The sequence below is a fragment of the Vanessa cardui genome, chromosome 5, assembly GCF_905220365.1.
Source record: "Vanessa cardui chromosome 5, ilVanCard2.1, whole genome shotgun sequence".
Classification (NCBI taxonomy): Eukaryota; Metazoa; Arthropoda; class Insecta; order Lepidoptera; family Nymphalidae; genus Vanessa; species Vanessa cardui.
In genome coordinates this window covers 5,470,571-5,495,172 of record NC_061127.1, presented here as the reverse complement: position 1 = coordinate 5,495,172, position 24,602 = coordinate 5,470,571, and the positions used below count along the sequence as shown (strand labels likewise).

The 24,602-nt window shown below is 30.6% G+C and overlaps 2 protein-coding genes across 3 annotated transcripts in view; one reads left to right on the top strand and one right to left on the bottom strand.

Annotated features, from left to right (window-relative positions):
• The first annotated feature begins 340 nt into the window (after positions 1–340).
• On the top strand, positions 341–2,420 carry LOC124529670 (glucose-induced degradation protein 4 homolog). Its single transcript, XM_047103514.1, has 4 exons — positions 341–790; positions 1,013–1,180; positions 1,276–1,508; positions 1,877–2,420. Exons 1-4 carry the CDS (start codon positions 644–646, stop codon positions 1,938–1,940), a joined length of 612 nt encoding a protein of 203 aa, XP_046959470.1. The 5' UTR covers positions 341–643; the 3' UTR covers positions 1,941–2,420.
• Positions 2,421–2,618: 198 nt separating this feature from the next.
• The window catches only part of LOC124529669, a 34,208-nt gene continuing 12,224 nt past the window's right edge, over positions 2,619–24,602 (bottom strand). The window contains exons 1-5 of one of the 2 annotated variants that reach the window (XM_047103511.1): positions 17,332–17,460; positions 13,387–13,451; positions 5,702–5,974; positions 5,408–5,593; positions 2,619–5,267 (exon numbers count right to left, since the gene is read on the bottom strand). In XM_047103511.1, coding sequence (XP_046959467.1) covers positions 4,155–5,267; positions 5,408–5,593; positions 5,702–5,974; positions 13,387–13,451; positions 17,332–17,368 — 1,674 coding nt within the window. In that variant the 5' untranslated portion in view covers positions 17,369–17,460 and the 3' untranslated portion in view covers positions 2,619–4,154. Of the gene's footprint in view, positions 5,268–5,407; positions 5,594–5,701; positions 5,975–13,386; positions 13,452–17,331; positions 17,461–24,602 lie in introns of those variants that run through there. The other variant, XM_047103512.1, reaches the window with a different exon arrangement.

The following is a 24,602-nucleotide window of genomic DNA, read 5'->3' as shown; positions in this document are numbered from 1 at the left end:
AAAATTTAAAAGGAAAGTATATGTATATTAAGTTTTATGATGTTTTACGAAACCTTTTTCAATAATTGGGTGGATACACCATTATTTTACTTTGGGTTTTCTTCTAGAAGAAAAACCTATAAATTAATTGCTGCAATTTGAAGAAAGAGCAGAACAGTAATATTCTGAGAATTATTGTTTGAAAAGATTATTTAAACTCCCGTGCGCTCTATTTCTTACAATAAAATAATGAATATTACTTAATACAGTAAATGGTATCTGGTTTATATATTGGACATTAATTCTTAAATATTAAAATAGTATTTAATCTATTTCATTATAATTATAAAAACAACGTTTATATAGTCTGTCGAAAGTGTGTATAGCTTTCACTTCTAGCAATAAAATTCCAGTAAAATTTAAGTTAACCATTTAAAACTAATTAAAATTACGAAAGTGGAAGACCTATTAGCCCCCTTCAATTATTATGATATAAAGAAATGGAAATAATATCTCACGTAGTTTCAAATCGAATATACTGGAAAGAAACAAATCCAACTGTCATCAGTTTTGAGGTTTACTTGGCTGTGTGCCCAGTATCAATTGTCTGTCAATAACATACTTTTATCATACACAAGCTGGGTCATCGTTTTGATGGATAATAATGCCCGTTAAAGTTGATATTACTCCACCACCACCAGCTAATTCAAAACAACCTGGCGTAACAAAGTCTCTTCTTTACAACGGCTCAAAATTTCAAGGGCATCAAAAGTCTAAGGGAAATTCTTACGAAGTAGAAGTTGTATTGCAGGTTAGTGTTAAAAACAAATACGCAAAAACTGAAAATTAATAAATGACGTGATGTTTGAAAATTTATTAAAGTTCTGGAGAGTGCTTACATAGCAGTTATTATTTAGATAATGTATTAAGCGGTAAAAGTAAAATGGTACAAATATATTGTGATGCGTTCATGGTTGAATGTATTCGTGATATGTGTTACTGTTTTTGATTAAGATTTAGCTATTAATTACAGCATGTCGATGAAGAAAATTCGTACCTTTGTGGATATTTAAAAATAAAAGGTTTAACAGAAGAATTTCCAACTTTAACGACATTTTTTGATGGCGAAATTATATCAGCAAAATATCCTTTTTTGACAAGAAAGTGGGATGCAGATGAAGATGTTGATAGAAAACACTGGGTATATTTACTATAATTGTTATTTAGTTGAAAATCATTAGTCAATAATTATAAATAAACATTATACTACTGAGACAATCAATGTTATCTTTACAGAGCAAGTTTGACCTATTTGTACCATATTTAAAGACATTCAACTCGGACTCATTTGATTATGATTCTCTTGAAAAGGCTGACTATGTGTTTATGAGATGGAAGGAACACTTTTTAGTGCCAGATCATACAATAAAGGATATAAATGGTGCTTCCTTTGCTGGGTTCTATTACATATGCTTTCACAAATCGGCAGCTACTATAGAAGGCTATTATTATCACAGAAGCTCTGAGTGGTAAGTAATATTTATGTATTTATGGAAAAACATTATAATTGAATAGATTAAGTAATTTAACTTTTCATTTATCACAAATATATAGATATAGTAGGAGAATGGCAAATGCTCTATTTGCTGGTAACTGGGGACCCTGGGACTGGTGCTATTAGAAATATTACCATTCCTTATGTTGCCAATACACCACCAACCTCAAAAATTAATTTTTTTTTTGTTCCTTTGATTACAGTAAATTTACATAATTAATCTATAGTTTCCTATAAATAGTATTTTGTTTCTAGTTCCAGAATTAGAAAGATTAGATTAGGTTATTAATTTAATACTGTTGTTACACTGAATTTTATTTCAATAAAAAAAAATCTTTACAGGTTTCAATCACTGACTTTAAGTCATGTTCCAGAACACAGCATCCAAATTTATGAATTCAGATGAAAATGCAGTAGGGATACTGAAATTGGATTGATATTTGTTTCTTATAGTACTTACGTGTTCTTTGAGTCATTATTTTATTTAATATCCTTTACAATGACTATGTCGAGTATCTTTGAGAGATCTCATTATATTATCTGATACCATGATCAATGTTTTATGAACAATAATGTTTGTTTGGCCTGTCTTTGCATATACTTACATGTAATATAACTCATTAAATAGTATGTAAATACTTCATCAATTAATTTAGTCTATTCCTTAACTTTTAATGTCAATAAATTTGTTTAGAAATCATCTTCATTTGTATGATTTTTCTGCACTGCTAATTCTATTGTTGTGATATATTGTACAAATTTCTTGTGTAAGTAGTTTTTTGTTAAATTTGAATGGTTTTTGACATTTTATGTGTTCCTTATTATGTTTAGTTACCCATTACTCATTTTTGGTATAAGTATGTGCAAGCTCAGGTTATATTGTTTAATTAAACAATATTATGTTAATTTGACTACCTGTAGGAAATATCAATTTAAACAGTGTTATTAAGAAAATTTAATATTTTTTTTCAATAAAATCTTGAATGCGAAAAATATTTGTTTTATTTACAATATGTTTAAAGAAATAAAATGAGTAGTTTAATTTCATTTTAAATATTTTATTAACACATTTATATTTACAATAAAATACTGGCATTGATAATTTTCTATGTTTGTTTTTCATCAAATGGAATATTAAGCACATTTGGATATTAATATTTAATAGCTATGTAAGTTAAGTATTCTCTACATATAACTTTATTTATTTTATTCTTACAGCTATTATTTGTACAGTACAGATTTGACACAATATTTTATGAGTAATATTTGAGGACCTTTGCTTATTTATTTTTTTGTCTAGTTAGTATATTTTTAAGTTTTTAATTTGATGAAGGCCCTAAATATTGATGATAATTATATATCAAATATTTGAATACAAAAAGTTTAAATTGTAATAAATACATTACACACAGACGCCGTTTTTGTATTTATTAATTTAAAATGCAATAACACTGGTTAAGAATTAGATATGAGTAATAAAATATTTATGGCAAGTATTTTTTATCACCATGCATCTAAAAAGTCAATAATCATCACTAAATATTTTAAAATATTTTTATCATAAATTATTTACGTGCCTCTTTATATTAATAAGATTTGATTAATCATTTAGCATACAATATTGAGTAAAAAAATACACAAGAATACATTTATCATACTAAAACCCTACGAAAATAGTAGCATTCAATAATAATGTTTCGCGGTTATATATCTAACACTTAAACTAAGCTTTGGTGGGATCAATATATGAGTAATAGTTCGGTAGTAGCATAACAAATAAGAGAAGATAATTTGCTTTAAATAAACCATTTTAAGGTACAGTATACCAGTAGATGTTACAGACCCAATGATAAGTGAAACGAAATATGTGTACCATTGTGATTATATTAGGATTATAGCTGGTTATAAGTTGCAATATTTAAGGTACTGAAGATTCGTATATTCACTTTCTCATTATTTCTTGTAATGCTTGTATTGATTGTAGGTGGGCTTAAAATGTCCGAAATTTGAATTAATTTACTTTCTTGATAAATAAAATGGTCTAGTAAGATATTCTAAATCTAAGTATACTCAAAACAACTTAGGTCAGCTGATTTATCTACATAAGTACTTAAATATAATAAACATCCACATAATCATTATTTAAACAGGCAAACCAGTGCCATGAATTCGTATGGTGTCTCCAGAACCATAAATTTGCAATACGTATGACTATCTCAAGAGTCACGACAACAAGAAATATACATCAAATAAACATAAATTAGTAATACAACAATTTACATAATACAAAACAACGATAATACTAATTGATAAAAATTAAAATTTCAGGAGCAAAAGTTATTAAACGCTTAGGTATAGTGCAAGAATATTTACAAGAACTTAAAACAGCTAACAAAAAATTTTACAAAACTATGACTGTAATATTTGGCTTTAAAATAAATAGGCTATATATATTGAAAGCTATGGCAGATATGACTAACATTTATATTAAGTTATAATATTAGTAGACACGAAATCCAATAAGGGTATAAAGTTTGAATGTGCGTAGAGTACAATTTCCCATAGCTTCCATTATATGACGTCGGGTAACATCCAATTGTCTAAATCATAGCAAAACAAACTATCTTTTCGATGCTCCTTCACTACTAAACCAATGCCTTAAGCCTAGCAGGCTGTACAAGTCTTGGTTGTTAGCGTGAGATCTTATTGGACTAGGATTACGTTCAGCAATCTTGTGTGGATATCGCCGAAGTCCAGGGTAAGTCTCTTGAAGTCCAAGATGAGTTTCAGGATAATCCGCATATGTAGAACCACGGGGTCGAAAATAATGAGGATATGAATGATGATGTCGTCTCGGATTTTCATGCATTGTGTTATATACTCCTCCAATTTGACTACGTCCGGGCCAATAGTCTTGTAGATGTCGAAAAGGATAGTTAGGTGGTGGTGAATCAGCATTTTCACTTGGCCAAGGATATCTGTAGTATACAATATTTTTCGGAAATATTTTTTCAACTGTCGCGTCTCCCTTTAGGATTATATCTGAAGCATGAGTCTCCGGATCTTTTAAATTATCTGATACCTTTGGCTTGTTGCGTCTATATTGTAATTTTGTACGTGTCCCTAATACGCTGTCTTCTTCTGTTGAAGAAAGTTTCTTATCGTCTTTGGCAAAATTATCGTCTGTTGAAACTTCGGCGTATCTGCTTATTAGTTTAATAGCTTCACCAATATCAGAATAATCATTTTCAGGGCTTAATTTTGTATCTTCTGAGTCCTTTTTTAAGACTAATACAGTTGAATTAGATAAGTCCAAATTTGTAGGCGATTTTTTATTATTATCAGCTTTCTCCTTGTCTAATTTTCCTGCGTCTGCCTTATTCGTTTCGGATTCCAAGATAAGATCCTGATTATTCTGAGTTTCTGTATCATAAATTACAGGATCAATATTTACATGGCCAAACACTAGTTCTTTCTGGCCTTCGTCCGTGTTATTTAACTGTGTTTCAATCTCAGTGGAATTAACCATAGGACTATCTCTCTTAGGCTTATCTGAATAAGAGAGCAAATTGTGTAATACGTTATGGGATAGAATATTACTGCCGTCTTGTGAAATAGTATTGTTTAGTTTAGCTTGCTGTAGTTTTAAAAGTTCTAATTCAGCCTCAATGCTACTATCAGTATTATCGCCTTTTTTGTCGACTTTTACGAAGTTCGGCTGTATATCTTGGGCCTGCAATATAAAATATAATGTATAATATTTTATTTAATTTTAAGTTTTAAAAAAGTACAAACTTCTAATATAAGATTGATATTTTTTAAAAAGCAATAAAATGTTTATTTTTGAAAACAAATAGTATCGCGTTACGGTACCTGTATAGACGGATCTTGCGGTGAGCTTTGCGGATCTAGGCCAATCGGTATGGACAATTGCAGGGGTCCCGGATCTTCGTCGCCATAGTCATAGAGTACATCGCCGTTGTTGGGAGCCGTAGTAAAAAGAGCATTTAATTGCTCTAATAAGATGCGTTCATGGTCAGCTTTGTTTACTGTCACCACCTTAAAATGACAAATATTTGTTAAAATTTTATTCTCGAGTAGTGTAAAAAAGCAAAAGATGATAGTTTGATTAAATAATGAATCCTTTGCATTTAAATGTATTTTTACCTGGACGCAAGCAGTTCCATCGAGTCGGTGTCCTTTTGGGCAAACTAGTGGAGTGATGAAAAGAGACTTCGTAGTTATTCTTCTAGGTGGAGCATTTTGATTTCCATCTTCAGGGCTTTGGAGCCAGGTGCGCCAAGCTAGTTCACCCGCTTGCCTGTCGAGAGTGCGCGGCGGTGCGCGGGTGGTAGTGGCCACCGGCTCCTCAGTCTGCTCCCCTCCCACCAGTGCACACGACACCAGCAACGTGATCCACGGAAACCACATCGCAAACACCTGAAAAGACACAAAGAATATAAAGTAAAATATATTTTTGTACCTAACATCAATTGAGTAAGAAGAACGACCCGAAATTACAGACTTTTTATTATGCTTACAATTTTTAAATAAAAATGTGAACGAAATCCAGATGTAAAAATGTAACTAAAAATATAATTTGTATGTAATGTATACACAAATATTAATCGCTTTATTCGAATATGAATCAAATTATTAATTATAAAAAGGTATATAATAAATACAAAACGTAATTCAAATGTAATTTAATAGTACATATTTATTTTCAAAGAACAGTTATTTATTGCACGCAACTCAGGAGGTAAGAGATAGCGAATAATCCAGAACTTATCAAGTGGTGAACTGGATCAAGGTATGGCCTTTTCCATTAACTCAATAGCTTCATGACAAACGATGCGGTTAGGCTAATGAGTTACGTATATTTTATATATATATGTGATTTGTGTTATTGAGAAATTGATGATATAATTTGGAATTAGTGAGCATTATTGTTGGGACTATGATATTGAGTTGACCTTTTTGCGGTTATTACTTTTATTCAAATTTAAAGGCGAAAATCATGTTACGTTCAGTCAAATAAAAACATAAGTACAACTAGATACACTAAAATTTCCAAGTGCTAAGTGCACTGCGAAAATCTATTCTAAGCATCACTACATAGTATAAAACAAAGTCGCTTCACGCGCTCTGTCAGTCCCTGTGAATGCTTAGATCTATAAAACTACGCAACGGATTTTGATTTTTTTTCATATGTAGATGGAGTGATTCAAGAGGAAGCTTTATATGTATAATACAGCATAATATAGTAGGATAAACAATGATAATTTTAGAGGTTTCTAATGTGATGTCGTATATAAACACTTTTTTTTCGCTTATATTGCAAACACTGGCTGAACTCTACGCTGTAGGTCAAAATAATGTAATATAGTTTTGTACACTTTAAAAACGCCTACAAAAGTTAGCGCGGGGCTAATGTGTATTTCTTAGGGATAACCCACAATTACCATTTTTAACCCTTTACTTTTTAAGAGAAATAATACCTTATTAAAGAAACGATTTTAAGCAACAATATATTAATTCTTATCCTTATAATATGATCAATAAAAAGGTGAAAGTTTTATATAAAGACATTCTGTAGCATATTTAGTATCAGCACTGAAAGCTTGCGGAGTTGGTCGCTAGTTTTAAATATAAAGAATTAACATTATGAAACTTATGTAATTTGAGTTATGTTATGAATTCGAATGGGATAAACATAGCCACTAAACTTTAAACTAGTTTTACTCAAACATTTACGCACTTTAGGAGAATTTTCGCACAACTTCGGTGGCGGTTTAAATTTTGATCTTACAAGAAATAGAATTATATTTATTTTTTCATTAATAAAAAAAAGATTAACAGTTACGATTGGAAGGAAAAGTTTTATTATCTTAAAACAGGTGCATTTTTTTTATTCGAAATTTTATATTGTATTTATTAGTAACATTGATACAATTTAAGAAGAGAATAATTGAATACGAGCGGCCATGTGAGCGTGAGGTCTTATCGAATTACGGCTTTTTAGGATTGGAATGCTTTTCATTGGTTCTTAAGTGCTTTCAAGGGTGAGCTAAGGGTACATGCGAAATCATTTGACAAAAAATTAAACATGTGTGTTTTAAAATGTTCTGTCATCATGGCGCCATTTACCTTTGGCTTTAAAGAAATTTAGGTATTCATTTATTTTTATGTACAAACTGTTATATGTTATTTTGGTTTAGCATTTAATTATATTTAATAAAACTGAATATAACAGTTTTTTATGTTAGAAATATCTTAGGAATATATAAACGAATTGTTTTTAATTAAAATGTGTCTAAGATTTAATAATTATAGCTCACCATGGGATGAAAAAAAATCTGATAATATCGCTTGGAAAAATTTTAAACAATGTAATTTACTTTGACCCCTGACTCGTGGGAAATGCAAAACTAATGCCAGTTTGGTATATTTGAGTTATTAATTTAGTGCGCAAAACAAGGGCAGTGGCTGTTGACCCCGTCGCGATCTATTGGCAGCATCTGGCAATGATCTCTCCAGGCGCCGACGTTGTGGCCGAGCACACGGAAGCGCCTCGCGGGATTTAACCGTGTTTCAATGGGTGCTTGATTGAAGATTACTTATTTTAGACATGTTATTTGCCAGAGAGCTTAATTTGCAGACAGTTGAGAGTTTTTTAATTATATCAATCTTTAAAGCATCATGTGTCATGTCTCAAGATCGTTGCTGCTGTGACCTAATGAAAATCATATATCAGTTAATATAAACCAGACTCATGATGGGTATTCCGTTGGGATATATTATTATCTGCGCGAACCAAATCTTCGATTATTGAACCCTACCTTGACACGTATGCGAGAGAGAGACGAAAGTCGCGGAACAGAGGTGCGCGAGCGCAGGGTTGCACACAAATAGCTTCCCAGTGAGAATACAAGTCGAGTGATTCCGAGAACATTCAGTGAACCTCGTACATTTTAAAACTGCATTAAAGCATTGATGATAAGCATTCGGTTAATTATATCCACGTAGTGAAGACGGTTCTGTTGATTGACACGCACTAACAACTGTCCATAAAGCGTCACGTTATCCTCAATACACTCTAACGCTCCTACCTATTTAGATATGTGTCTACTTCCTTTAATTAATACGAATGCGTGAATCAACAACATTGAACATGTAGGGGAACGTGCGTTGCTAACTTTCTATAGTCACGCTTGGCCTGCATTACTACGCCCTCACGAGGACTGACAGCTGTTATGTAAATGGATAAAGGATCAAGGATATGTGAACGTATTCTTATTTAACGTTTATATTTTTTTAATATTCATATCCTAGTAGAATGCAGGTACTCCGTCAACGTATTACTATTTAAATGAATAAACCTTTGCTTTGTAGGAGGGTATACAAATAAAAAGATATAGATGGATATCTTAATTTAAGAAACAAATACTTTTGTTATGTGGGATCATTTTATTTCTTAAATTATTGAGAAGTTTTTTATGTATGTAAATTTTTGACCGAAGTAATAATTTCTATTGAAGGTGTGGCTATCATATCCATTAACGTTCATTGTATGATAATCAAGTGGACAGCGTGGTGAGAAAGTGTAGTCCATTTGCTATCGCTGGCTGGACAAGTACGATGTCGACCGAATATGCATATTAGGTAACTACTCTGCTTGCTTCACGGACAGGATATTGATTATTTACACAATGAATAACTCGTCAAATTGCTTTCAAATAACGAACGAATTAACACGGTCCAAATTATTGCTAAATAACATTTCATAACAATTGATTCCAATTGATCAAACGGTTATTATATTAATTTGCTTTTTAATAAGTTTAACTATTTAATGCAATATTGTTAAATCTACAAATCAGTTTAAAACCCAAATAAACATAGTTCAAAACAAAACAATGTAACGGGAACGTTCAACAGAACTGTGATGCTAATTGAAGCTTTCATTGAGAGCTATTACACTAATTAGTTAAATTCCAACAGTAAACACTAGTATGCGGTACGTTTGTCTTATGTTGCAGTCTATAAAAGTTAATACTAATTTATCATAAGTTAGATACATATTTCTCAAAAAAGTATGAAGTATATTTGTTTAAACTTTTTAGTATTTATTGATTTGTCAATGTCAATCTATAATTTACGAAAACGTGACGATAGTCGTTGTTTTTTTTAGGAATGTTATAAAAGTAGTTTTATAATATTACTGCACTAGTGTTTGCTCACACAGTAACACCCTATTCCCTGTTATAAAAATCTCATAATAAGACGCTACGGCAGTTTGAAAACATCGCGAGTTAAGGCGGAGGACCAATGGCATTACGTGCTTTCTATGGCACAAGAGTATAAAACTAACAATTTACTCCGGACTGTTAATGAGAATTCTTTAGCTGTAATGCAAAAAAGTATTTATTGGCCCTCCGCAGAGGTTTAATAAATAAGGACAAATAAAGAACATACTGCGACTTATAGTTTTTTCAATCAATGATGGTATAAATGAGGTAATATTTACTTTTTTTTTTAAATGTTGCCAAACACAACATAGGCTTTTACTCTCCTATTGTTAAAATGACTGTGATGCATCAGAAATAAATTTGGATTTTGTAAGCGATTATGTTAATATCTTTAACAAATATATTTGATTAATTATAAATATAGGGTTGAGATAATTATGATAACAAATGGAATTATTTCTCATAACATTATGTGCAAGTACTGCGTTCTAGGTTTTCACGGACGGTTCTTTCACCCTAATCCAATTTTAGTTCCAATGAGTACGTGATCGAATGTTTGTTAGAATTTTAAACCAGCTTCAATAAGTTTATCAGTTGAAAAGTACGGGTAAGTTTATTTTTGTCTACAATCTTCCATCATATTCGTGGCTTAATAAAAACATTTTATGAATGTTGAACTCCAAAAGCAGTTTTTACATCGTAATATGCTCAAAATATATTTTTTTAATGAGATTAGTTTTTTATTCAAGTATTTTGTCACTCTTCGTTAAGTGTGTCGGTGACTGCCAAGAGCAGTTGTCGACCCAGTGAATGAATGTTGAACATGTGTGACATTTCACTATCGTTTCAATATTTTGTGATAGCTTTCGTATCGTGCAAACTTGATTATTTTTTAGCGCGAAAAAAATGTTCTCTACGCACGGAGAAAACAAGTGCCTACTTTATTATTGAATGGAAATCGTATTTCACGATAGAAAAATTTAGTAATTACATATTCTTAACATGTACAATTTTAGCAGAATTAGCGCTTTTAAGTATTATATAACATTATACACATTTAAAAATACACAAAAAATATATATTTGATCGTGCTCGTTATGGAGATAAATGGCTTAAAAAAATTTTAAATATATGTGCGTACATAAATGAATTCGTACATTCATGAGGGCTAATCGACTCAAAATAATGTATTTAAATATGGAGTGATGAGTGAACGTTGAAACACATTAATGGAAGATATATAAAGCATTGTAACAAATGCGCGGCATCAATGTCCAAAACAAAAGCAAACAAATCCTAATCAGTGAAGTGCGTAGTGGGATGTCGGCCTCCGACGCCCGACGCGACGCATGGAACGGTCGGTAAAGTGTGTTTATTTATAAAAATAATCCATTCATCTCCCTTTATAATCCAAGTCTCCCTGATTTAAAACGCTCTACTTATAAGCAATTTATACAAAAGTACGTACAATTTGTAAAAGTTTTGTTTAATTTAACGATTTGAAATTAGTTTTCATAATGTTTTAAAATATTGTCGGTCGTCGGTCTTTGTATGTAACACTGGAAATATTAAAAAAAAGGGAATACACTATAAATTTCTACGGGCGAGTTGAATGTATAAATAAGTTTTTTTACTATATCTATGAAAAGTTGTTTAAAAGACTTTTAAGGATTATTACATAGAGTTATCTCAGTAACGGTACAGAACAATGTGTTTCATATGAAATAGTTTTATACTTTTGGTATTATATCCGGGAAGGGAGACATAATGACTTTAGATTTTGTTTTGGCCGCAACACGTTTTGTATTAGTGTGAAAAATATTCTATTTTTAATGAGATTTAGTTCCTTAATTTACAAAAAATAAATCTTATAACGACACATATACTGTATTCACAACGGTTATTTTTGTGTGGGTAATTTCGAACCTGTTTTTATTTTATTGGTCGTTAGCGCAATTTTATTATAAATCTGTTACCCACTGCAACTATTCTGATTAGGTGATTCGACAACTGGATATGACAAGCGTACACCTAAATATAACAGTTATTTTTCTGTAGCAACGTTTTAACAATTAGTAAAACCGTTATACTCCATTGGACTGATTTCTACTTCATTGAAATAATTTAATTGCTTTAAAAAAAACCATTTGCAAAATTTTAGATAACTTTGTTAATTCGATCGAGTAAAGCCACGTTCCATATTTAAAAGTAATATCATATAAAGTATTTTATAAGATAAAGAAAATCATGCTTTGTATTAAGCATGATTTTCAACTGTGACAGTATGTAGTATGTAGTTAGTGTCCAGTAACGGCCTTCTTTATTTAGATAAAATCAAGATAAATGAGACGTGTATTACACGGACTTTGATTGTATAACGATAAGAAGTAAAATAACATTTCTTAACATTTTTTTAAGAATAATGTAAACAATATAACATACGCATTTAATAAATGCCGTATCATGTCAGCGTTATCAACATTAGCAATGACATGCCTTTGGACAATTTTCTAATGGTTTAGCCTCCCAGTTTACTTAGCTGTAGAGCTGGTTAGGAGGTTGCTGATTTTCTGACTAGGTACCATCTATTCAATTTCTATATATCTTATATAGTACTGTTACATATATATAACAGTGTTCTAGTTGGAAGGGTGAGTGAAATAGTAGTATAGTAAGGGTAGCGGCAATTTGGGCACTTGCTATCAATTGCCAATTAGTTAATATTATAAAAAAAAAGGTCCAACATAAGTTTGGACCCGATGAACAATAACTATTGCAAGATATGTTAAAATATAAATTTTTACTTTAAATTGTTAAGTTGTTTTCGTGCCTTAATGCGACGTGTTTATTTGGTCACAAATACACCGCGATTCATGGCCGCGTCGCGCCCTGCTCGATGAATATGCAGACATCGTCTGTAAAGGTTACCTGAACGTGCTACCCTTTAATCTAAATACTTTTCCGGTTTGGGCCAGTTACCCAAGATTTTTTTTTTAATTTAACCACGAAGCAAGAAAAAAGAAGGTATTAGGTAATTGCGATATTGTTATTTTTATCTACACAATTAATTTACCTATATATCTATGCAGCATTCGGGTCACGTGATCTTGTGTTAAAATATGCGTATTTTATTTATATCAAAAACCAATTAACGAGCTATGGATCGTTATTTTATAAAATAAAATTTAGTGTATAGAAATAAATCATATTTAACAACTATTATTTCACTGCGTACTATTTGTAACTTAATGTGTGATGGACATTATCATAGTTATTGGTTATCATTTAGATTTTATTTCTTGTGATAGTATATAATATTGTATATCAGTTTCATTAAAATGACTAACTAAGTTACACTTTAAACATGACCTCAAAAATAACTATAACATTAAACAGCGCAATACGCTTATACCCAAATCATTTTAAAAATTATTAATCTGTAGTGTAATTTAATAATGTCTAAATTTAATACGAAAATAATGATCACTAAAGAAAGAAATGTTATGTCCACGCACAATTACTCCACGTATATAGAACGCGTATAATCCCAAGTCCGTAAAATCCTTGAGCGCTTTTACTTTTATAAGCAAAGAGGCTTACCTTGAAGGAAAACGCACGTTGTCCTGCGCCGCTTACATTATAGCGGGCCCGGCACCGGCTCGGTCCTGCAATCAGGAAACAAATTATATAGCAACAACACGTAAATATTCTTCTATTGAGGAATATTTGGACTTTACCACGCTGTTACACTAAGAGCCCGTGGGTATGATTTCTTCCGAAGTATGCGGGATTCCTCACGACTTTTTCTTTCATCATAGATCGCAGGATATTAAATTATAAAATACTATTAAAATACATGGGTATTTATTCGATTTTTTGTTAATATCTACTTGCTCTATTCATTGCGCTTTGGCTCTACTAAATTTTAATTATTATGGTTCAATTAACGTTGAAAAAATAGCCATCGTTAGCTATCTAAAAATACATCGTTCAATTTTTCATTATATTTTTTTATGCAACAGCGAAAATCATTAATTGGGAATATATTTTATCTATATACCATACATTCACAATTTATCAAAATGACATTTATGAAAATAGTATTCGTATAGAAAATTCTGGACAAAATTTCTGAATTATTCTGCAAGTCCATTGAGCTAGCTTCAAATTGATCTCGTAACCAGGAAGCGGTTTAATTAATATGCTTCAGTAGCTTGATAAGTATGATAAATAGTGTGCATCTAGAGACCATGAACCAATTTAAGGATTACAATGTGTTTTTCTAGATTGTCTTTGAGTATGTTCTTAATTTGTAACAATTACACAACAGAAATTTATTTATTAATGATCTTGGCAAATAATTTAACGTCTATGATATTGGCAAATGTCTTTAGAGTTAGGCATAATATTATTACATAAATTATATACATATATTTTATGAGATCTAAGTGTCTCTAAGTCATAAAGCAGAAAATCAACAAAGACGTTTTCTAAACATCCGGGCGTGGCGAAATTGTTAGCTTTTCTAACTAAGTTTGACTTGTCGTGGGAATTAACTTACAAAGTTACGGTATCTTACAAAGTATACTGCAATTAATTTATATTGATTAGCAAATCATAAACTCTCATACGAAGTTTCGCTGACCTCACGAAAAGTAGGCAACAATATTTGTTCGACAAAGAAAGTTACCAACTTTAGACATCTGTGTCACATTAAACTTTGCTCTTCTCGTTAAAAAATGTCATCACGAAATTAATTTAAATATAAATATAATAATAACATTCAGATATGTGTTCTTAAGCTGTGTTTACTTGTGTTACAGTCTTGTAAAGTTATTAATTTTATAAAATGTCAAACAAGGCGAAAGTAAATATTACATTGTGGAATAAGTATAAAGTTGTATGGTACACAATGTGCCGCTTACCCTCTATAAAATTCCCTGTAAACATAAGATGCCTTTCAAGAACTTGAAGGTCTCGCATTAACCGAGTGGAAATTTCCTACAATATAATATTAAGATCTAGTTAAGAACTTTATAAAGTTCCTACTTGGTGGCCCAGAGACATGATTCGTCTGGAACGCTTTCTAGTAATATCTATGTGATGTACGCGCCTCACAGAATGTTGCAGCGCAACATTGTCAATACGCGGGCGATGGCATACAAACTGCATGAAAGTGGACCGGCCCAGCCTGCAGTCAAGGCCGAAAATGTCACCGATAGTAGAGGAGCATGTGGTGATATTGACCCAAGTCGATGAAGGTCCTAACTTAAGGTATAATATATAACTCAAAGTTAGAAATAATAAAGCAAAACATCAATCAAAATTAGTTGATCAAGTTCGTTTTCTAAAATAAATACAAATGTTTGTATAAGTATAGAAATTGTAATACATATATGAAATTTGTGCGTTATACCAGATTTTTTTGGAGGTATAACTTAGAACTAAACTCGTAACTTTAATCATATTTGAATATGATATTATATTTCTGACTATAAATGATTATATTTGTTGAGAAAATATCGAATGTGTTAAAAGCATTTTTCAAGTCAACTTCGATATCTGTAAGCATTTTAATAACGGCAGAGGAATGTAAATGTCACGGTAGACTAAAGGACACAAAAGAACATCCAGCACAAAGAGATTAGTCGTCAGTTAGTAGACAAAGAGAATGTCAATATTGGTTTGTATGGTGAACAGTAGACCGAAACGCGGGTATATATCTAATTTATACTGCTCAAATGTAGGGTAAAATGATCAAAGTGAGCATGTGTTTGTCGTTTATATTTTATCTAATAATATGATATTTTGAAGAAACCAAAATCACATATATAGTTAGTATATACATAAGTAGAAGAATTGTACCGTAAATGTGAGTGTAATACGAAGCTTAATGTATCTTTCGTGTTGTAAACGTATTTGGCAGAAATTCACTAGGAGAGTTTTGTCTCGTCAACGTTTAAATACCTTAAATATGTTCTCTTGTATACCTAAAAAAACCTTAGTATTCGTTAGTGTACTTGAAACATTTTACTTTGCTCTTAATATTTTATTTTGAATCGAAAAAAGTTTGGAATGTAAAAAGATTACATAGATTCGTCATGTAAATATTTTTACAGTTAAAACTCTATTGCTCATTATACACATATTCCTTGCATATTTTAATTTTTATGATTATTATAAAATGTATGCTTCCATTGTAAATATTAACATATGCATTGATTTATCCTCAATAGACGTGTTCATTGTCAAAATAAAGAATAGATTTATCGATATAAGCAATAACAGTTTTGTTCCCAGACGGCGCAAGAGCAGGCGCGAGGCAGAAAGCAAAACATCGGCACCGTTTGTTTCTAAACATTGTGTGCAAATCGTTGCCGATAAAACCATATATGCAAATACAAGTTTATTGTTTGTTGTCTTGTATAAATTACATTCGGCCTTCCCACCTACTAGATAAAGTTCATTTACACAATAGGTATGTAACTTACGGAATTTGAAGTTGGTGAAAAAAGAGGGATTGTAGTTCGACTTTGGAAGTATTGTTGTATGAGAATGAATAATAGGATAATAATAACAATATCTAAGAATACAAAACATTTACTGTCAATGAATTTTATCTCGTGTCCTGTTATTTTGTTACAAAACAAACTGTATCTGACATCAATTCATAATTTTGTTGTTGTATTTATTACATATTATTATTAACTGATAGAGGATTGATGATCCAGTTGATGAAGTACTTGGATTTTAAACAAATGTCCAAGATTTTTGGAATACATAATTGATATGGTGAGAATTTCATTTTTCAGTAGAAAATCGGACATATGAATATTCGCTACCCTCTATCTTTTTAAGTCTTTCTTCTCAACAGGAAATATGGCCTTTGCTAGACAGTGGGACATTTGTGGCCTGACACTACTGCTACTAGAATTCTTATTCCAAAGTATTTATAAATGAAATTTAGTTGAAATAGTATAAAATAAAACATTTCAGCTTTCATCAGAAAGTCAGGTGTGGACATTTTAAAGACAAATACATATTTTCGACGATCTAAGAAAATTATTCCGATGAATCGTATTGAGGTTGAGTGTTATTATTTTGAAAATTGTTTTGTGATTTAATTTACAACTCTTTCATTCCGCGGGTGTACGTTTTTTATACGTCTGTTTGTCAGTGTCAGGTCGTGACCACGACAGATGTAATTCTGTCGTTGCTTCGAGCAAAATCGCGTTTGAAAAGCGAGTGATACATGTGTAAGAATAACATACGTCGCGAATACTTTATAGCGTATAAAAAGTGATTTAGTATCGGCGTCAAGTAAAATAGATTTATATAAGATAGACCACAAAAAAAAGTACATAAAAATAGGGTCAATTTCTGTTTCTCACAGCGTAAGTCTCAGTAAAGATTTTTCAATAAACGGGCTATATATCTAACATAAAAATATTCCCAAATTCTTCTTATACTTTTTTATAATATTTATTTGTTATATTATATTATGTTTTACTTGTAGTTAAAGAAATAATTTAAAATATGTATTACCTTTATATAAATAATAAAGATGTTTGATTAAAAGCATTTTTGCGTATTTTTCGTAAACTTGACACAGTTATACTCCACGTTTTATTTATTTGTTTTAAATACACGTAAAAGCACATAACAGTTTGTTCCATTACAACTGCCAAATGATAACTGAGCATTCATTTAAATAAAACATCACAATTTAACATTATAGAATTAATAGATATGTTGTATTTTTCATAACATTTGTATTATGTTCCAATATTTTAATATGTTAATAGTTAATTAATTGATAACATGTTATGAGGGCCAGAGGTTACCTGATAATTATTAAAAAATAAAATAGTACAGATAGTAAGATCCAGTACAATCATAAGCATACGACGTACAAGCTATTAAATAGCTTTATTAAATAAGCCGATAGGTTTCGAAGCAATTAGTTCTTCCACGTTGATAAGGTAAAGAAATGCCACATTTATTGAAATTATTCCTTAGAACTTGTTTAAATATAGAAGATCTGGTGTTGCTTTAAATATATTTTAAATCCATAAAAAATTGAAATTATTCATTTATTAGTATGCTAAACAAATAGGAAGTTTCTTAATGTATGAGTCATTGATGATGAACAGATTTTTTTTGCAGAAAAATGAACATTTTATTTAATAGCTTTACAAGTATAGAGTTTTAGATATACTGGTGCATAAAAAGCATGCATTTAAAGTTAAATTATGAATGCCAGATTTATACACGAGATGATTATTTTAACTAAAAACAAGTTAACTAAACTAAGTAATAAACAAGTATATTTCCTGATCGAAATAGTTTAAACATCCTAAAAAATATTTTTTTATCTTAAAATCGACTACTTAGCTCTCGTAACTAGTGCTTTTAACCTAATAGATTCTTCAGGCAGAAATATAGTATATATTAAACGATACAAATATGTATTATTAATTATTATATTATATATATCATGCTAAAATTTTCCAAGCACTTACGCAGATTGTGATACAGTAAAATAATTTATTGATGATATCCTGAACCTTATCATATAATATAAACATAACACATAAATACGTACACGTTTTATAATGATTTCATGGACGTGAAATAAAATTATTATAATAAAGTCAACGTATAGCATTGTTTACACACGCTTTTTTAAATTATTAATAATAGTATAACAAGATTTTTCAAATTGACAGTTTATTAATTATTAAGCGACTTTAAAAAAAAGAGTGTTCTCAATTCAAGCGGTATATATATTTTTTTTGTTAGTTCGTCGATTACTTCGCCATTTACGAACCGATTTTGATGATTTTTTTTTAGTTAGAAAGAAGATACTCCTGCCGCATTATTTACATACGATCGGCCGATTTCAATAATATGTGTTTAAATCACATTATTACTTTTTAGTTATCACTTTGAAGTCTGTGTTATTTTTTAGAAAAAAATATTTTATATTTATTGTATGTCTCGTGTAAATGGTCCTGCGTAAAACTAGTTTGTGTAATATAATTTTTTTCATAACCTTTTATAAAAAAAACCTCATTTAATTAAATATAGCACACTACCAGTCTCCTGCTGCTTCGGTCGCGTTTTGGAGTATTGGTTGTCAGATGTCAGGTAAAAAAAGTAGCCTTGTCTTCTTTTGGAGTTCAAGGTCATACCAAATTTCATCAAATTCGGTTCAGCGCTTTTTCTTGAAAGAGAGAAAGAGTTACTTTCATATTTATAATTTTAATATAGATTAAGTATATACGAGTTCGTAATTGAAATGTACTTTAAGATTTATTGGTTCTATTAAAGTTGACCGGATCAAATGGAGCTCGACTCTATTTTTTGTTTTTTGCTGATGCGAACAGCGAAGACCACAGAATTGGATTATTGGATTTCCTACAGTTTTTATTTTGTTTGGATTTTATTTTACCAATTAATATAAAATGTGAAAACTACCATTAAAGACAGTAAAAAACAGTTATACCCTTTGTTAAAGACTTTTTAAATAATACCCTTGAATAACCTTGAGTTAAATTTAAAGATTACAACATCAACAGCATGTAAATTCCCATTGCTGGGCTAAAGGCCTCCTCTCCTTTTGAGGAGAAGGTTTGGAACATATTCCACCAAGCTGTTCCAATGCGGGTTGGTGGAATACACATGTGGCAGAATTTCTATGAAATTTGTCACATGCAGGTTTCCCCACGATGTTTTCCCTCACCGCTGAGCACGAGATGAATTATAAAGACAAATTAAGCACATGAATCAGCGGTGCTTGCCTGGGTTTGAACCCGCAATCATCGGTTAAGATGCACGGATTCTAACCAATGGGCCATTTCGACTCCTAAGAATAAAATATACCTATTTATTTTGATAGTATACAACAGTTGTTGAAAAATGAAGCTGCTAAGTGGTATTCAATAAAGATTTTGTGTAATATGTATAAAATAAAACCTTTATCTTGGTTGAAATATTAAAAAAAAAAGACATTCACACTTGCACAGAAAGCTGCAAATATAAAGTGTTAAGTAACACTTTCCTTTACGTAAAAATTAAAGTTATACCAGTTTTAGCAGTCGTACAACAGCGTCGTAAATTAATCGTATTGTCAATTTAGCTCTTATATTTTATTGAACGGGCCAGTTACCTTCATGAAAGTTGATCCGTAACGAGAATAACGACTGGCGCCGGCGCACGTTAGATTGCAAACCATTGGTTAAATAGAGATTTTATACTATTTATTACTAGAAAAACGATAACAACTTAATTAATCAATACTGAAGTTGTTTTATATTATCCAGAGCAATCAAAGTCCAGACAGCGAAATACACTATGAAGATAAATGCTTCTCATGTTTACATCTTATGTCTCAGTCTTAAATACAGCAATATTTTGTTAGAATAAAACAATTTCAAAACCAATTTATAAATCTAATAGATACCCGCGTCGAAAATACAATATTTTGATATCTGCTAGATTAACTTTGGTAATATTTAAACAATCGTTGTACCAAACAAACATCAAATATTTGTTTGTGTTGATTGAAAATCAATAGATTATTTTTTTATTATAACAAATTAATATTAAACATTTTAAATATTTCTTTACAATATTAAAATATTGTAAAAAAATAGTTAATAATTACAAGAATCGTCTAGTGTACGTTATGTAAGATATAATTTGGACGTTTTTTAAAATAATAAAAGGAATTAAGTACATATCCTATTTACCCCTCCTAAAGCGCGTGCCACATGTGATGACCGCAATAACCAAGGGGTAATGATCAACCTTGTGACTTTATACATCACTAGGCGGCCCGTTAATCATTGCACTGTTGACGTTTAAGTAACTAATGAGGTAGGTATAATCCATAGACAATATTTAAAAAGTAAAAAAAAAAATGTGTATTATCTGTTACTAATGGTTGAGATTTATAGAGATTAAAAAAACTTACAATCAAATCTTAATCGATATTTTGATAAAATTAATAAATAAAAAATATTGTCGAAAGGATTCGTAAATGCGTGATGCTAATTGTTACGTATTATTGTGGGGGTAATAAAAACAAATTAGAATAAGTCATGCGTCCAAGTCATGAATTAGCGTAACGATTCATAACTGAGCTCGTTGCATACATCCCATACAATATGCGCTTCACTTTTACTATTTCATATTGCGACACTCAATATGTAATATGCTATTTTGCATTTGAATGGAGACTACGGAGCAAGATGTAATCGATGACGGTTGTGGTACGCGGATATCGCATACTTAATAGTTTTATTAATGAAATATAGCGAAATTTCATTTTATTAGTTTAAATAAAACTAGTATACCTTTTTGTAATATCTTGTATGTTTTATTTGAGAAAACCTATATATTTAGAAATTAAACAGTTTGCTTGATAGCGCTAATTGCATGATAGTATAGTAAAAATCAGGCACAGAAAAATATTTGCTTATGTTCTATAGCCTGTTAATTGAGAACGACTTGACATATCGATAGAAATATTTAAGATATCACGTTACGACCCACGTGGGTGGAACAGTAACGATTAACGCGATAACCCGCGAAGCAGTTATTTGCTAATAAAATGTACCTTTCTTATAAGTTATATTCGTATTATTAACTTACGTTTTTTTTATACCCATTACTTTTAAGCCACTAACAGTCTCATAATGATGAATTAAAATAACAATGTACACAGAAATTTGTTTTGTTATGTTCATTGTTACTGTGAATGTTTTACTATTCAGAGGCATAAATACAGATACACAATAGCCGTATAGTATCAGACGTTTACCATTGAATTGTATCCAGTAGCAGTTTTCACTTTCGTCAGTAATGATAAATGAGACTATTAACAATTCCGCCTGCGGCCAGGACGTCACGTCGCAGCTTCCGCATTTGCAGCGTGTCCCTTTACAAATACAAGACAGGGCCAGCGTAGACACGTCTTAACTTTCTCAATAAAATGTTACTGGCTCTTTATGCGATATCTTGAGTGTGCACTTGCCTTATGACTCCTATAGTACTATATGTAAACTTTTTTAAGTTGAATTATTAAAAATAAATGTAATTAATATTTTATACTTAGAATTTACTTTAAGACCGTATCCTTCTTGTGGTAGACAGCTAACTCAAGCGACTGAGTTTAATTTTGTTTAATCCTCATTATACTTTAAGATTTCACAAATTGCGAATAATTTACGTGGGTGGATGACGCATGATTCGCTTTCACTAGCTTGTCAATATTATGGTCCTCAGAAAGAATCATCTCTTGATTTAATTTGTATAAATATGCACACAACTATGTGTGTATAACGTTTAACGTTGTAAAATAATAATGTTTTATCACTTTTTGGTACTTTGTCTTAATTATTTAAGTATATTTAAGTAAAACCAGTAAGCAATTTGTATTACTACAGTAATACAAATTGCTTACTGGTTTAAGCGATGTCATATTATCTCATTAAATCACCGTTGATGTTAAAACTACTACAAGCGATTTAAACATATATATTTTAGCAAAGCGATTTTAATCATTTATATTAATTTTTAAGACATTACATGTTTTATTATATTTTTCATCTTTTAATATCTGACTTTTTGCGTTTGCAGGGCGGTGTTCGTATTAATGATTAGTATAATATTTCAGTGAATTAATTACGGAAATCGTTGGTGTGTTTGTGACTCTTGGTCATTAGTAGAAATTGCTTCTTAGAAGCTAACTACAAGCCAAGAATAGAATAACGAATCACAGAATCGAATTTCTCGAAAGCGGTAGCTAATTATGTTTGGATAAATCCTATAGACAGTATTACTAATAGAAGTTTCGAAAAAAAGATTAAGTAAAGATTTTTGAATTAATCCGTTTAAGTATATGATTTTTGGAACAGAGATATATAAGCTATTTTTTGCCCATGTTATCGTAATTAGTGATTTATCATATTGCAAGTTAATAAGTTTAGCGGAAATATCGAATTATATTCATTGGGTGCTTAGGTATTTTTTTCATGATCACATGGTCATTGATTAAACACGATTCCGTTGAGCTGATAGCGTTAAATAAAACCGGATTCTGACCTACAATTTGGAAATTACGAATAACGATAAGCCTTTAAATAGATTTACATATAAAAAGTTTAGGTGTTAATAGACAAATTAGAACTGATTAAACAAAACCCATTAGGCATACCATAATATTTAGTAATATCAACTAAAATTCAATTTGGGTAATGTTGATCGATTTTTGTCTACTTTCCTTCCACTTCCTTATACCTTGTTTGAACTAGTTCATTGGAGTTTAAACTTTGTTCTTACATGTGTATATAGGCTTTTTTCGATGGACAAAGCCAACTGCTATGCTATGCTATGCTATATACATACTGCTATGCTATGCTATGCTATATACATACAATCATGTCCAGTAGTTCTCAAATTGACTTATTCCGGTACTGACTTAAGGTATTGCCAAATTTCAGATTATATTTCTTTATTAAAAAGACGGCCACATGTTATATTCAAAATACGTATATGTCTTTCCTATTTTTTATTGAATATACATTGTTAAATAAATTAAAATTGTAATCAAGTATGACTACGTGCCAGCACATATTTTACCAGGTAATCCGTTTCAACTAAATAGGCTAAATACTTAAGATAACAGTAAGTGTCATGTCTGAAGATACACTAATGAAGGTAGTTGGACAAGCATATTGCGTTTAGGTTTTTAAAAACGCATAATGAAGGTTTATCGACATAACGCTGTGAATAAATTATTATTATATTATATTAGCCCAATAAAAATTGTTTAGAAATACTAAAAATAGTAAAATAACATTAATTATTTTTCGAGTGTTTCTTAGGTAAGCTTAAGTTTTATAAAATATTGTTTCAAATCGTTTAAGGCTTGGAATTTTAAGAGAAAACATTTAAAATTCATTCATCATCAGTTTCTACTCGATTACCAATATAAAACTTCTGCAAACTGCAATCCAATTATTCTTATTAATCTGCGAGAATATTTATGTTCATGGAGCAGAGTTACTTTGGTCTAAAATTGGAAGTTTCACGCTAAGTAGCGTGCCTGGCGGTCTTCTACACGTCATATAAGAGAGTACACCTGATAATCTGACAAATAGGGTCCCTGAGTATCTATCTAGCAGAAACGCATGAAGCACTATCCTTTCTCAATTGTCATGAAATCAGCGAATGAGAGGTATGTTTTGACGTCTGTTTGCTGATCATTATTATCTAGGATACCACGAGGCAGGAGTAAAAAGAAATATTTTAAGCGAGAGTGCTTTATCTATTTCTGCTTCAGTATTGACAATCAGGATTGCAAATAATAAAATAATAAAAATAAAAGTTAACTGCTGAGCTTTGATTAGATAGGTGACTGATTGTGACTGTTGAGTATTAAATGGAAAGGTATTTTTTTATAATTCTCAGTTTCCATGGACGCAGGTGTCCTAACAGGTTTATAAAGCAAAGAGGTAAGAATGCATTTCATTTATTAATACAGCGATTAACATTTAGTTTAATGAGCATGTATCCATGTATAAATTGATAAATATAACGTAACTGATATTATCGCTATATTTTATTACGTTTAAAATGGTTGACAGTTTATAACAGATGTTGGCGAATAAAACTAAACATTCGGTGCCAAGTTTATTCATTTATCTTCACAATGTAAAGTAAAATATATTAATTCGTTTGATGATAAGTATGTAGGCTATTTTTCATTCAGTTATATAAATATTTATATTGATAGATGGCCAACAAAA

Bases quoted from the DNA above. Each gene is read 5' to 3' on its own strand.
- LOC124529670 (XM_047103514.1), top strand. From the start codon at position 644: ATGCCCGTTAAAGTTGATATTACTCCACCACCACCAGCTAATTCAAAA. The intron at 791-1,012 runs GTTAGTGTTAAA...TATTAATTACAG, and splicing joins AAGTAGAAGTTGTATTGCAG to CATGTCGATGAAGAAAATTC. The intron at 1,181-1,275 runs GTATATTTACTA...TTATCTTTACAG, and splicing joins ATGTTGATAGAAAACACTGG to AGCAAGTTTGACCTATTTGT.